Below are 16,250 nucleotides of genomic sequence, written 5' to 3' on the forward strand. Positions count from 1 at the left end.
AGTCACATTCTGTTTCATTTCATCTACGTCCTAATTTTTTTCTTTTTGAGGATACTGCAATATGGTAAACAGTCAGAAATCACAGAAAGCCAGATTAGGAATCAAGGGGGGCTGAACTACACTAAAGTCTTCCTTCACCAGAAATTTCGGAATAAGCTGCGATTAATGGGCACTCCTTAAAGTCACATTCTGTTTCATTTCATCTACGTCTCAAAAATTGTTTCTCACAGAGAGACAGATTAGTAATGAATGGAGGCTGAACTAAACTAAGGCCTTATTTCGCCAGAAATTTCTGAATAAGCTGCGATGAATTTACAGTTGCAGTGTTTCTAACGTTTACGCAACTGCGTAGACTAGTCATTTGAGGATTTACAGGCCCGTGTCTCTTAATAGTGGGTCTCACAAAGCCCCCCCCCCCCCCACTCCAAATAGTAAATACCTGTTTTTGCGAATGTCACAATTAGGTAAAAAGTTAAGAACACAAAATCGGATACTTTCCGGACGGACCGCGTGATTATGGTAGTGTTACAAGCAGATGTTTTACAAAAAAAAAAATAGATTTCTGAATAGCATGTCATTTTTATAAATTTTACTCAACATTGCAGCAGAAAATGGAGCTTTTACTACAGTCTCTCGGAGTAATTATAAGTTTATGTACTGGACTCCGGTTCAGCAATTGGCTCATCATACTGTGACTGGGTGCAATATAAACCCAGGTGATTTGATGGCTTCCGGAACGATAAGCGGAGATGTAAGTGACATTTTAATTGCACAAAAATATTCTTTCATTCAAAGAATATTTCTTTCAATAAAAGAAAAATACTCTTTTTATCATTTTTATTTATAACTCGGACATTGCTATCTAAATATGTAACATTGGAAGTAAAGGGTATTGCATTTTTAGTTTAAGAAAAATAATTTAAAAGTTAAAAAACGAATTTTTAAGAAAATTTAAATTTAATACAAAAAAGTAGTTTTTTCAACTAAAAAAGCTTTTTCATTCAAGAGAAAAAGAATTGAACAGAAATGTTAAATTTTTAAACCAGAAAGGTGATCTGTCAAAAAAAAAAAACTTTCAATCAAATTGTTGATTTTTCAAGCAGAAAAAGAAGAATTTTCCACAAACAGCTGAATTTTTTATATTAAAGGTAATTTTCAATCAACTAGTTGAATTTGTCACAAAAATAGTTAATTTTTCAAATAAAAAAGAATGAACTTGCAAGAAAATAAAGTTGCAAATTCAACTATTTTGTTGAAAATTCGTTTCATTTTTTAATTGGAAATTAATTTTCCAAATAAAAATCTAACAATTTCATTATTGTTAAAAACTTTTCTTTTAAAAGAATTAATTTTATTTGTTATTAAATCAAATTTTGTGTAAAAAATTCAACATTTTGGTAAAATTTTGTAATTTTTAGTTAAAAATTTTTCATTGCGAATTCATTTTTTCTGAAAATTTAACAATTCCGTTTTTCGTTCAAAATTGGTATTTTAAATCGAAAATTGAGATTTTAAATTAAAATCAGATATTTAAAAAAAATTTAATTTATATTAAAAATTAAAAATTGATCTTCTCTGGTTGAATTAATCTGTTGTTTTTTTGTAGTTTAAAATTGAAAGCTTTTTTGTTAAAATATTAATTATTTTAGTTAAAATTCCTACTGTTTGTCGTAAATGAACTTTTTTGTTTAAAATTTAGCTGTTTTCGTAAAAAGTTCGTCTTTTAGACTTCAAACTTCAACAATTTTGTGTAGAAAAAAAATATTTGGTTGAAAATTAACTTTTTTTCGAAAATTCAAGTTTTTTATTCAAAAATTCAAGTGATTGATTTGAAATTTATTATTTTGGTGATCAGTCATTTTTGCAGAAAGTTAATCTTCTTGCTTAAACATAAACTTTTTGGTTGAAAATGAATCTTTTTTTTATAAAAATCCAACTAATTTTTTTGTTCAAAATTTGTTCTTTTTGACTAAAAATGAATCTTTTGTGATAAAAAAAGTCATCTTTCTTGTTTAAAAATTCAGATTTGGAAGAAAATTCGTCTATTTTATATGAGGATTCAACTATTTTCTTAAAAATTCATAATTTGATGAAAAATGAAACTTCTTAATTAAAAATTCATCTTTGTATGCTAAAAAAATGCAGCTCTTTATTTAATAATTGAACAATATTTTTGAAAGTTAAATTACTTTGTCGAAAATCCCACTTTTATGTTAGTTATTCTTCTTTGATCAAAATTCAACTGTTTTCTTGAAAAAAATTTTTTATCGAAAATTCATCTTTTTTGACTAAAAAACAATTTTTTGGCGAAAATTCAAGTGTTTAAAAAAATTCGTCTTTTGGCTTAAAAATGCAACATTTTTACTAAATTTTATATTTTTAGTTGAGAATTAAACTACTTTGGTAGAAAATTAAACTATTTATTTAAAAAATTTACTTATTTTGCTCGAAATTCGTTTTTTTTTTTGTTGTTTTTTGTTATCTTTATATTTGGAATTAATTTTTCTTTATGAAAATGTTAAAAATAGATTTTTTCATCTCAAAATAAAGCTATTTTTTTTTGGTTAAAAATTTGCCCTTCATAAGTTGAAAATTCATGTATTTGGGTACAAAATTAATTTTTTTGGTATAGCATTCATAATTTTATTTAAAGATTTAACTTTTTTGTTAAAAATTCGTCTTTTGATAGAAAATTGAACTTTGTGCTTGAAAATCTATCTTTGTATGAAAAAAATTCAACTATTTGGTTAAAAATAAACATTTTTCCTTTAGTTAGAAAATTAAAATAGTTAGTTTAAAATTAATCTCTTAATTGAAAAAATGTAATTAATTTGTTGAAATTTCGTTTTTTTTAATATACCTCTTTTTTTTAAATCGTCTGTTGGAGAAAAAATAAATATTTTTTGTTGAAAATTCTTCATTTTATTGGAGAATTTCATTATTTTATTTTTTAAAATTCGCCATTTGATAGAAAATTAATCTTTTTGGTTGAAAGTTCGACCTTCTATGATAAAAATTCAGCTATCTGGTAAGCAATACAATGAAGTTTAATTATTTTGTCGAAAATTCCACTATTTTCTTAGTTATTCTTTTTGATCAAAAATTCAACTGTTTTCTTGAAAATTTGTCCTTTTGAATTAAAAATTCACCTTTTGTGATAGAAAAGTCATTTTTCTTATTTGGAAATTCATCTCTTTTTACTAAAAGTCATCTTTTTTTGTCGAAAATTCAACTATCTTCAAAATAATTTGTCTTTTGGCTTGAAAATTCAACTATTTCAAACATATTATTATTAAATTTTAAAAAATACTCAAGGCTTATGGCGCTTCATCACAATATTATTTAATTTTACTGTCTAAATAAATTAAAGAAGAGAACATACGGATTATTGTTGCTAATTTACTTAATTTGGAAACCTTAAATAAATAGAAAGTAATCGAGGACTTTATTAATTTACTTTCAAATTATAAAATTTATCAATAAGAAATAAGCCTTACAAACGAACAATTTTATCATTTCTTTAGAGCCTTTATGTTACAAAATTTGACTTTTTTTAAGCAAAATTGTTGAGAGAAAAGTTCGTTTTAAACTAATTTTTTCTACCGTAAAAATCGAGTTTTCTATCAGAAGACGAATTTTCAATCAGTTGAATTGAACGAAAAAAAGTATTTAAAACCAGTTGAATCTTCAACGAAATAAATAAAATTAGGACAGAACGATGAATTTTTAACCAAATGATTTAAGGGCATGTGACACAGCTAAATACCTATATTACCGACCACAGTTTTTCAGTTCACTGAATGTTTTTTTGAACCTAAGAAGTTTTTTTGTAAACAAAATATCGAGCTGAAACTTTGGAAAATGTATTAGAGTACAATAAAATACGTTTAGATACTGCATTTTGGTAGGAACTTCACTGAAAATTATTTTATCTTTTTTCTGAACCTCAACATTTTTTTAACGTTCGAACTTTTTTTATACACAAAATATCGGTCTCAAACTTTGAGAAATGCAAGAGCTGAAAGAAAACTACGTTTAAGTACAAAGATTAATAATAAAAGATGTACAAAAATATATTTCAACAATCAATTCCAACGGCATCAGCCGGTAACGTTGTACACGAAAATACGAAACCTGGCGGCCACTAGACGAGGCTCTAGAGGTTACGTATTCTTGTGTACAACGTTACTGGCTGATGCCGTTGGAATTGATTGTTGAAAAATTTTTTCTTACATCTTTTATTATTAAGCGTTGTACTTACTTTCATGTATAAAAAAAGTTCGAACGTTCAAAAAATGTTGAGGTTCAGAAAAAAGATGAAATAATTTTCAGTGAAGTTCCTACCAAAATGCAGTACCTAAACGTACTTTATTGTACTCTAATACATTTCCCAAAGTTTCAGCTCGATATTTTATTTACAAAAAAAGTTCTTAGGTTCAAAAAAACATTTAGTGAACTGAAAAACTGTGGTCGGTAATATAGGTATTTAGCTGTGTTAATTTTTAACGAAAAAAGCTCATTTTCAACAAAAATGTTCATTTTCAACCAAGAAAAACCAATTTTCAACCAAGAGAAACGAATTTTCCACCGCAAAAAATGAAAAGACGAATTTTTAGCGACAGTAGAACCGCGATTATCCGGCCTTCGATTATCGAAGGCTCCGCGTTATCCGAGGCAACGGACTCATCCAAGCATGATCGGATAATGCGGTGAATCATTAATAAAACAGTTGTTTACTTTTATTTGCTAAATGTTTATATTTATTTTTCTATTTAAAATATATCAAAAATGGATAACTCTTCCGAATTTTTTACTTCTTCCGTATTATCCGAATTTTCGCCTATCCGAGGCATCTCCTCCCCACATTACTTCGGATAATCGAGGTTCAACTGTATTTAAAGTTAACTAAAAAGAAAATATTTTTTTTTACAAATTAGTTGAATATTCAATTAAATAGATAAATTTATTGGGAAAAAAATCAATGTGAAAAAAATACTCAGGGCCTCAATTAGTTTAAAATTAGTTTCTATCGGCATTGAATTCAGAAGAAATTAATTCATTCCTATTTAGACCCCTGATTCTTACGGAAGTATGCTTGAATTGAGCTGGAAAGGAACTCAGCCTATAAAGATGCAGGACGGGACAATAAGAAAGTTTCTTCAGGACGGTGATGAAGTAATAATGCATGGTAAATTTTCTTTTTTTTTCAAATCATTATTCAAGATTACAATCCCCTTTGTTTATGTCTAACATCGGCTTTCTAAATTAGGTTACTGCGTCGGCGATGGATTCCGCATTGGCTTCGGTTTGTGCCAAGGAAAAGTGTTACCAGCACAAAAAAATGAAGACTAGGATGCAAATAAAAACAAAAATGCAAAATTTTTATTTTTGTTGATCAATCCCAATTTGTCTATTTTCCGAAAAAATAAATTCAATTTTTATTTAAGGGTTACCATTAATCCCTACCTTTGAGCTTTTAAAATAAATTTCGTTTTTTTTTAAATTATTAAAAATCAGAAAAAATGGATTCAACGATCAGCAAAAATCAAAATTTGAATTTTTACAGCTATAAGTTTGGATCACCCTGATGAAGACCAACTGTAATATGTTTTTTTTTTTTTATAATTATAATTTCTAGAAATCAAATTTGTATACTTATGGCGCTTCGTCACAATATTATTTGAGTTTACTGTATAAATAAATTGAAAAAGAGAACGTTACTTTACCGACTATTTTTTCCTAATTACTCAATTTGAAAAAAACTAAATAAATAAGAAATAACCGAGGAATTTATTCATTTACTTTAACAAAATATAATGTGTCATTAATAAATATGTCATGCAAACGTATAATTTTTTTATATCTTAAAAACCTTTAATGTTAACAACATTCGATTTATTTTCCAAACAAATCTTTAGATAAAAAAGTTAATTTTCAAATGAATAGTTAAAAAAGATGAATTCCTAAAAAGAGATCAATTTTGAAACCAAAAATACCAATTTTCAATAAAATACATCAATTTTCTACCAATCGAAAGTGGAATATTGACATTTACAGATTAAATATAATTAATTTAAAAAAAAAAGAATTTTCAATAATAAAGTTCATTTTCTTCTAGAAAAAAAAAACAATTTTCTACCAAAATAAGAATGTTTAGCTGGTAAAAGTAGACGAAAAAAACACTTGCTTTTAATTTTTTGAATATTTAACTAATTATATACATTTATAAAAAAAATAATTTTAAAATAAATTGTTGAATTTTTAGTTTAAAAATTTTTAAAGTTATAATTTTTTGAATTGAAAATTAATGTTCGTCGTCAAAAATTCGTCAACTATTCCACTTAAAAATTTATGATTTATGTTGAAAATTTAACACTTTAGTTTAAAGTTGATTATTTTCAAGTAAAAGTTACACTATTTATTTGAAAATTAATGGATTTTGTTGAAAAATATTCCTTTTTTTTGTAAAAAATTAATATTCTTGCTGTTAAAAACTCATATTTTTTGGTTGAAAATTCATAACTCTCACTTCAAATTTAATCGCAGTTTGTTAAAAATTAACTTTTGTTGTTTAGAATTAAATGTTTAAACTAAAAATTTATCTAATCAATTTTTCGGTTGAAAGCTTTTTTTACTTTAAAACTCATGTTCTTTGTTAAAAATTTGTTACTTAAAGATTCATAATCTTATTGGAATAATCATTTTTTGTTTTAAATTTAACAATTCCAGTTGAAAATTCAGTATTTTATTCGGAAATTCATCGCTTTATTTGAAAATTGATATTTTTTATTTCAATAACCAACTATGAATTTGTTTCAAAATGCATGTAGTCGGTTCAAAAACAATTTTTGTTTTGTAAAAATATAATTTTTGCCTGAAAATTCAACCATTTTTGTATGGAAATTTAACTATAATTTTTTTGACGATTTATATTCTTACACGAAAATTAACGCATTTTATTGAAAACACGTATTTTTTATAGAAATTAATCTTTATGGTTGAATATTCAACTGCTTTGTGAAATAATGGTTTATTTTGTTAAAAAAATCCTTATTTTACATAAAGATTAACCATTTTTTCAAAAATTTAAATCTTTTTTTTTTTACATAAATATGAACTACCTCACTTTTCTTAAAGGATTTATCTTTTTTAGTTGAAAATTACAAAAACACTTATTTTTGTTGTTGGTTAAAGATTAATCACTTTAATAGAAAATTCATCTCTTTGATTGAAAATTAATCAGTTTCTTAAAAATTCGGTTTTCTTTAGGTTTAAAATTAACTTTTTTACCTGAAAATTTATCAAAACAATTTTTGTTTGAAAATTTCTGTTCTTTTTAATTGAAAATTTATATTCTTCATCACATTTTTTGAAATAAAATACCATTCAGCTTCTTGCAAAAAGTAATTTTTTTGTTTGAAAATTCAACTCTTTGGTTCAAAGTTGATTTTTTTAAGTAAGCATTAAACTATTAGTTTACAAATTTATGTATTTTTTTCATACATATTTTCTTTGTACTTTGAAATTTTTTAACCTAAGAACTTTTTTTGTATGTAAAATATTGGCCTCAAACTTCAAGAAATGCCAGAGCCGATCGTAAATTACGTTTATGTATGTTTTTTTTACATCTGGCAGATATTTTAAATATATAGAAAAGTTGTGTTCAAAAAATTTTGAGGTTATATCAAAAAATGCTTTGAAAATAATTTTTATCGAAATTCCAAATTAAATGGAGTACATTGTAGGAATAGGGATCGTTTTATTTGTAATAAACGTAAGTTAAAATTTCAAGTATTTCCACTTTATTTTCCACAAAAACATGAGAACGAAAATTCAGGCACTACCAACTCCTATGGGCGATCGTGCAAAAGCATAGGAACTAAAAAAAGCTGTGTCACCGCTTGATGGCGCTGTATGTCGGTCCCACCCCGCACTTGACGTCTCTCGTCATGGTTGCGTTAGTTCAGTTTTTAATCAATTCGTAATTTCACACAATAACTTGACTTTTTTTAAACAATTAATAATTTTATATAATTATTTGAAAGTTTTTACCAATTAATTATATAAAGTATACTTGACCCTCCGTTACGCTCCGACCTCTATATCACATGAAATGAACTGACTTTATAAACGCGCGAAATTTAAAATTACTCTTACAACATAAATGTACTTTATGGTGTTCTGAAATATTTTTTCTAAACTTTCAGTCCGATATTTTATTTACAAAAAAAATTCTGCAGTTAAAAAATATATATTCAGTGAGCTAAAAAAGTGAGGTCAGTAATACAGGGATCTGAGTGTGTCACATGCCCTTAAACTAAAAATATAACCATTTTCTGTTAAAAAATCGTTTTTTGTGTTTAAAATGAAACGTTTAAGCTAAGAATTTAACTACTCCATTTTTTGGTTGGAAGATTATTTTTTTGCTTGACAAACTCACGTTCTTTGTTAAAAATTTTCCAGTTAAAGATTCATCATGTTCGTGGAAAAACCATTTTTTGGTTAAAAATTTAACTATTTAAGTTGAACATTCAATTATTTGTTTGAAAATTCATCTATTTTATTAACAGTTCTTTTCCTTTTGTCTAAAATAATTCTTCCTGGTTAAAAATTCACCGTTTTAAACTATTTTATGATAAAATAAAATCCCTTAACTATTAATAGAACTATTATATTTTTGGTTGAAAATTTATTTCGTTTAGTACAAAATTCAACTATAGAGTTGAAAATGAATGTAGTTGAAAATCCAAATATTGCAGTTGAAGATTCATCATTTCGATGGAAAAATAGTTTTTTTGTTGGTTTAAAATCAAAGGATACCAATTGAAAATGTTATCTAAAAATTCTTATATTTTGTTGAAAATTTGTCTATTTTGATCAAAAATGATTCTTTTTGGTTCAAAATCGATATTTTCTGGCTAAAAATTCAACTATTTTTTTCAAAAGTTAAACTACTTTGTTAACAATTTTTTTTAAAGACCTGGGCAAGTCGAGAGGCCTAAATATAGTTAAACAAGCTCGTACGTCTTGATTAAATATTAAACTTCTGAGTAGCCAAAGTATCGATTGAAAGTCGCCAGGTAAGTGGATCAATGAAGACAACGCACAGTCACAGCAAACCATGGCAATCGCCCTTCTACGGTAAGTAAAGCAACAATAAAAAAAAAATAAAAAAACTGTATAATCTCAGCCACTACGTACAAATTTAAAGGCCTCATTCACACAGACACTCCATCATCACACACATCAGTAGTGTCAGCACCAGTTCTTATTGTTATTTACAGTGTAAGTATTTCTCCATTTAAAATTATATTGAATGTTATTTTATTATTAATAAGTTTTTTATGAATTTTCCGCTCTTATTATTAATTATTTAGATTTTTCAAAAAATAATTAATTATATTGTTTAACACATGCTTGGTTTCAATCGTTTTTGGTGCCTGTGAAGCGAACCTAGTTTTCCTTTTCAGGTGATAGGCATGTAATGACCTTGAAAATCGGCCCTTAGGATTGGCTCCATAGACATGAAAAACAAGGTTATATCTATGCATTTTTTAAAATAAAATTTGACAAATTTTTTAGGGTTAAAAATCCAACTCTTTTCGTATAACATTAACCCTTTGCTTAAAATCCATATTTTGTTGCTGATAAGTCGACTGAAATTTTTTTTGGATGAAAACTATTTTTTCTGAAAATTTGTCTCTTTGATTTAAAGGTCATATTTTGCCCTGTAAATATTTCTTTTTTCTTGAAAATATGCACCTGTTTTGTTAAAAATTAAAATATTTCCTAGGAAATGTACTTTTTGTTTAAGATTCCAATTTTTATGTGGAAGCTCAATTGAAATCTTTCGGGATGTAAATTCAACTCTGTTTTTGTTGTTAAAAATTCGTCTTTTTGATTTAAAAATTTACCTGCTTTAGTAGAATTTTCATTTCTTTTGATAAAAATGCAACTGTTTGGTTAAAAATTTAACAATCTTGTTGAAAAGTCATACAGTTTAGATAAAAATTTTACTATTTAGCAGAAAATTAAACAATTACTTGGAATTCTTATTTCGGTGTTGGAGAGTGAAATGGAATCTTCTTTGAATAAAAATGTAACCATTTTTTTTAAGTTTCTTAAAAATTCATTTAATCTAGAAGAAATTTTATGTTTCTTAAATAAAAATTCGACTATTCGGTTGATAATTTAACCTATTTTTTAAAAGTTTGCCTTTTTGATTTTAAGTCCATTTGGTTGAAAATTTAACAATTTTCTTAAAAAGTAATACTTTTTGGTTGAAAATTCTGCTGTTTTGTTGAAAATTTAACAATTCCGTAGAAAATGTACTTCTTTTTCAAACTTAATATTTTAGCGTTAAAAACTCATACTTTTTGGCAGAAAATTCTACTGTTTTGTTCAAGATTTTACCATTTCCTAGAAAATTTACTTTTTTAAATTCATATTTTGGGGATGAAAGATAATTAAAATATTTTCTGGATGAAAATACAACCTTTTTAAATTTTTTTTAAATTAAAAATTCATATATATTACGAGAAATTTGATCCTTTTTGAATAGAAATGCAACTATTTGCTTGAAAATTCTACTTCTTTTGTCGAAAATTTAACCATTTTGCAGTAAATTTACTTTTTATTTAAAATTTCTGGTTTTTTTATTGAAAAAATAAACTGAAATCTTTTCTGGATAAAAGTTTAACTTTAAAAAAAATGTGTCGTTTTTTTTAAAACATTTATCTCTTTTAGTACAAATTTCATCATTCTTACATAAAAATGCAACTATTTGGTAGAGAATTCAACAATTTTGTTAAAAAGTCATCCTTTTTGATTAATAAATCATCTTTTTGGATTGAAAATTCGATTTTTTTTAGAAACTTATTTCGTTTTTTTTTTAAATTTATATTTTCATTCACATATATAATTTTGTTTATGAAAATGCAACTTTTTTATCAAAAATTCTTCTTCTTTGCTTGAGTATTAAACTATTTTGTTTACAAAATTTGGTTGCATCACCTCGTTAAGAAATCATTTTTTTCTTAAAGATTTATATTTTTAGTTGAAAATTCATCTCTGGTTAAAATTTCAACTATTCTGTTAAAAAATAATTTTTTTTAAAGATAATTTAACTACTTTGGTGAAAGTTAAACCACATTGTTAATCATTTATTTGTTTGATTGAAGGCATGCCTTTGGTTGAAAATTCTCCTTTTTTGCATAAAAATAATTTTCTTAATTTTAAATTTCATGTTTGTTGGGTAAAGATGTATTAGTTTCGTCGATTTTTTTTGTGCTAAAAAGTCATATTTTGGTTTGAAAATTTAATTTTTGTAGAGAAAAATTATCTTTCCGTATGAAGGTTCATCAATTTAAATAAACTTCTCTTTCTTGCTTGAGTGAAAAAACTTTATTTATTGAAGATTCGCCATTTAGGTTTAGAAATTATTTTTCGAATATAAATTCCATCTTTTTTGATTGAAATATAAGCTATAAGACTTTTTTGTTGAAAATTCAAGAATTTTGTTAATAATTCATCTTTTATAGTGTAAAAGAATTTTTTGTTTAAAACAAATTAATAAAATTTGAAAATTCTTAGTTTGTATCTTAAATAATCTTTTATTATGTTTATAAAATATTCTATGTTAAAAATATCACAAGATTAAAATGCTGGTATTTGAACCTACCGCCTGTTTCTCATGCCTGTGAAGCGAACCTAGTTCCGCTTCTTAGGTTATATGCATGTAACGGCCACATACCTATGACCCTGAAAATCGACACTTAAGGTTTGCTCCACAGGAATGAAGAACACAGGCATATCGTTGCATTTTTTATATAAAATTTCGTATAATTAATGGTGGAGCGGGACTTTGGTGCATAATTTTTTTTTATAAAGCCTGTTTTTATTTCAGGAACTTGCAAGCACTAGAAATGCCTGCAAACGAACCTACTGCCAAGTGGAAAGTTCCACTTAGTGATGGCACACATGTGGTAGAATTTGAACACGGAACTGCCACTGGAAAAAGGGTGGTGAGGGTGGATGGTAAAATTTTGGTACACAGAGACTGGATGTTCAGACTTGTTGGCGATGAAGTTGTAAATATTGGCAAAAATAAACTTGTCATTCGAGTGGATCCTATACCTGGTCGGTGTAATCTAATCGTTTTTAATTTCAAAAATACACTCAACTCTCGATATAAGATCGATTTTGGGGCATTGCTTGGAGTGGCCTTCGGCATAAATCGGAGGACATTAGGGGGGGGGGGAGGCGAAAATCAGTCACGCATGACTAAGCAACGCCTCTCTTTCAGTCCCTCGGTCCTCGCATTGGCATATTGCCGAGGACTTAAATTAAATTTTCGGAAAGCAGAACCGAACGAGCGCTCGAGCAGGAGCCAGGAGGGGGTAGGATGGGCAGAAAGCGCGACAAAAGAGAGAACAGATTCCCCACTCCTGGCTACTGCTCGAACTCTCGTTCGGTTCTGCTTTCCTAGCCTTCAATCCTAGGAATAGCGTAAACTGAGGGTGCTTATATCGGATCTTGAGTGTATGTTATTGTTTTGAATTTTTTAGCTACACCTATATAATTTCAAGTATTGCTTACCTTTTCAAGTATATTTTATCGACTTTTTCAACCAACTATTATTAAAATTTCAAAAAATCTCTAAAAACTTAAGGATACGAGAAATGTTAGGTTTTCTAAATATATTTAATAGTATTGATAATAATCAATATAAAGTGTAGGTTTTTTAAGATTTCAAAAATAAAAAAGCTTTTTAGGAATTTTAAAACGTTTCAAGATAATAAAAAAAAATCCTTAAACTTCCTTGAAAAATGTGAAATGATTTTTTATTTGGAAAAATATATTTTAAGAATAAATTTGCAAATGTTCCAAAACTTCTTAAATTATTTCCTAAAATATCAAAAAAGAATATGAACAATTTTAAAGTAAAAATGTTCAACTAGGAAGATTTTTAAGTCTTAGCAAAAATTTAAGTAAGTTTAAGAGATACTAAGAGTTTAAAGGTCAGAAGAAATTTAAAATTAATTTAAAATTGAAAGAGATTTTTAAAGCGATAAGAAAAATGTACATTTTTTGTTATTTGTAGATAAAAATGTTAAAGGTTCTCGAGTATTTTTAAAGATTTTTTTACAAAAATAAAAATTATTTCTTAACATTTATGGGAGATTCTTTGGAAAATTCGCAATGACTTTTTACTTTGAAAATATTTTTTAAAGAAGATTTAAAAATATTTGAAAACATTTCAAAAAAATTCTGAAAATCTCAAGAAAAAATCTGAAAGATTTAAGGGCAATTTTCTAAGTCTTGATCTATTTTTCAACATTTTTGAAATAATTCGAGTTTCTAAACTCTATAAAATAAAAAAATAATATACTTTTTGGACACTTGTAATCTTAAGAAATCTTTTTGAATTTTCTCAAGAATCTGATCAAAGCGATATTTCTATAATCTTAAAAACAAATCAACAAATAAACCGGAAAAAGAAATATTTATTTTAAATTCTTATTTTTGTATTTAGAGCTATTTATTCCCTTAAATTATAATTTGGTTGACTATAGAACTATTTGGTTGAAAATTCGTCTTTCTAATATGAAATTTAATCTTTTTGGGATCATAATTCCACTATTTTTTCGAAAATATGTCTTTTTTGGTTAAAAGTGCAACTGACTAAAAAGTAATCTTTTTCGATCAAGCATTCTTCCACGTTGTTAGCAATTTTATTTTATTTAAGATTCATCATTTTAGTTAAAAATTCATCTCTTTGGTTGACAATGTAACTATTTTGTTGAAAATTCTTATTTTTTGATGGAAAATTAATTCACAACTGTTAAACAAAAATATGAATGTTCAAAAAAAGATTAATTTTAAAACAAAAAATTTATTTTCTAAGAAAAAATAAGATTTTTCAACAAAATAAATGAATTTTCGTTGGAACAGTTGAATTCTCAAATAAAAAAGGCAAATTTATAATCTGTTTGATAAATTTTGGACTGAAAAAGATAAATTTTTGATTAAAAATGGAATATTTAAATTTTCAGTAAAAAAAAATGTTGAACAACCTAATTAATCTTTAACCAAAATAATAAATCTTCAACTGTAATATTTAACAATTTAAGTGAAATTCATTTTTCATTTTTGAAAATTCAACTCTCTTGATGCAACTTCGTCGTTTTGTTTTGAAAATTTATCTCTTTTGGTAGAAATTTCATATTTTTTAATTAAAAATGCAACTATTTAGTTAAAAATAATGTGTTTAGCTTAATGAACTATTTTGTTGAAAGCTTTTGCTTTAATTGAGTTAAAATGTTTTTTATTTGATATTTAAAATTTTTCAGCCGAACATTCATCATTTTAACTGAAAATTCATGTTTAACTGAAAATTCAACTAAAATTGCATTTTTAATTTTTTTGTCATTTTATAGGAAAACCCCCATTTTCGATTATTATATTTTTTATTCGAAAATTTAAATATTTTGTTAAAATTGCCTCACATTACCCCAAATACACTACTCTAACCAAAAACATAGACCCAAATTTTTATAAACCTATTCTTAGTTAAAAATTTATCTTTTTGCTTGAAAATTTAAATATTTAGGTAAATATTCTTCAAATGAATATCTGAATATGATTTTCAGGATTAAAATATTCATACACTCTTTGGGTTAATGGCAAAAGTTTTTCCAATTTCATCCAGGCACAATCAAAAATTTTGAAATCATGGTCAACTGAAATTGGAGGCACTCAATACAGGATAGTTTTGGGTAAATTTTCAATTCACTATAATTGCACATATATTATAATAATGTAAAATTTAATTGTAAAATAATTTTTTTGGAAATAAAATGAAATATATTGTGCATATTATATATCTTTCAGACAAAAATACTCAAGCAATATGGGTGAATGGACATCAAGTTAACGTTGAGGTATGTAAAAACATATTCAAAACATTCCGTGGTAAACTATCCGAGATAAAATTTCCACTGTAAACTTTCCGAGGTAAACTTTCCGAGGTAAACTTTCCGCCTACTCAGAGAGAGGAAAACACTCAAAGGCCACCTATTTGAGTTTCACCGCCACTTTCCTCTGTTCAGTTCTAGCTCCTCGGAGTGATGCTCGCTCTCGTAAAATTGAATGAGTAGAGGCCAGTGGAGGTGGAAAAATCGCATCTGGAAAATATCAATTTCGACCAAACTTTCCCTCTCTGATCAGGGCTGTCACAGAAATCTCCGTCGGGTTCCGCTAGAGGCAGCACGTTACCTCTAGCCGCGGAAAGTTTACCTCGATTTAGCGTAATCAGTTAAATATTACCCTGCTTGAACATTCATCTGGCAAGTTTAGTACCTCCAATATTTTCTGTGGTCAAAATTTAAACTTAATTAATTGAGTTAGCCTTTAAAAAATTAAATATTCTATTTAATTCAGTTTTTAAATGTAAATTTAATTTTTATTTGTTATCAAATTTAGAACGAGTTTGTTGATGGGGGTGCAGAAATGTCATTTTCTGTCGGACTTTTTACAGCAGTGATCAGATCCAGTAGTACTGGAGAACGAGAAATAAGATATGTTCTTTATGTCGACGACATAGAAATCATAGACCAAGAAAAACTTGAATGAAATAGAAAAATATAAAAAATTGCTTCTGTAAATAAATTAAAATAGGTTTCGAAACTTTATTGTTTAAGACAATTTTTTGTTTGAAATATTAAAAATGAAAAATGTCAAGAAAACGTTGATTGGCTGATTTAAAATATCATTTTTCCGTCTAGTATTATTCAATAACATTATGTATTAAGATTTTTCTCGAGAATATTTGTATAAGCACATCTACGTCTAAATTTTAAATACAAGTACGATATTTAGAAATTAATAAATAAATGACACAGAATTTAATTTTTGGAATCTTTATTTTTTAAATTTATATTATTTAGTATCTTATATATTACTACTTATCTTTAAAAAAATCTTAAAATAATATTTTTATAATCACACCTACTTCGAAAATTTAAATCTAACTATAATATTAAAAAAGTAAAAATAAAGAAAGCATACAGAAAAAGAAGATAACTTCGAAAATTACAAGTTAACTATATGATTTTAAAAAACAAAAATAAAGAAAAAATACAGAAAAAGACCATCAAATTCTTTCAATTCTTTTTTTGGTTTGGTTTCATTTTTTTTATTTAAAAAAAGAAAAGAAAAGGAGCCTTCCTTCGCTGTACTTTTTCCTTATT

At 26.1% G+C, this 16,250-nt stretch overlaps 2 protein-coding genes across 6 annotated transcripts in view; both read left to right on the plus strand.

The window, feature by feature from the left end:
• Positions 1–5,704, plus strand: part of LOC117183030 (fumarylacetoacetase-like) — an 18,424-nt gene extending 12,720 nt beyond the window's left edge. The window contains exons 6-8 of the mRNA XM_033376173.1: positions 606–751; positions 5,071–5,188; positions 5,270–5,704. Of these exons, the coding sequence (XP_033232064.1) occupies positions 606–751; positions 5,071–5,188; positions 5,270–5,352 (347 nt within the window). The 3' untranslated portion in view covers positions 5,353–5,704. The remainder of the gene's footprint in view (positions 1–605; positions 752–5,070; positions 5,189–5,269) is intronic.
• A 3,351-nt stretch (positions 5,705–9,055) lies between these two features.
• LOC117167707 (fas apoptotic inhibitory molecule 1) lies at positions 9,056–15,872 on the plus strand. Of its 5 annotated transcripts, none has more exons than XM_033352840.1 (6): positions 9,107–9,141; positions 9,212–9,285; positions 11,890–12,138; positions 14,652–14,777; positions 14,893–14,942; positions 15,484–15,872. In XM_033352840.1, the coding sequence occupies exons 1-6, from the start codon at positions 9,122–9,124 to the stop codon at positions 15,631–15,633; spliced, it is 669 nt and encodes a 222-aa protein (XP_033208731.1). In that variant the 5' UTR covers positions 9,107–9,121; the 3' UTR covers positions 15,634–15,872. The 5 variants fall into 5 exon arrangements, with proteins under 5 accessions (XP_033208732.1, XP_033208731.1, XP_033208734.1 ...); XM_033352843.1 differs by having other exon boundaries at positions 9,126–9,141; positions 11,906–12,138; XM_033352844.1 differs by lacking the exon at positions 9,107–9,141 and adding an exon at positions 9,471–9,536 and having other exon boundaries at positions 9,151–9,285; positions 11,906–12,138.
• Positions 15,873–16,250: the final 378 nt, after the last annotated feature.

Source organism: Belonocnema kinseyi, chromosome 2 (genome assembly GCF_010883055.1).
Source record: "Belonocnema kinseyi isolate 2016_QV_RU_SX_M_011 chromosome 2, B_treatae_v1, whole genome shotgun sequence".
NCBI classification, from domain to species: domain Eukaryota; kingdom Metazoa; phylum Arthropoda; class Insecta; order Hymenoptera; family Cynipidae; genus Belonocnema; species Belonocnema kinseyi.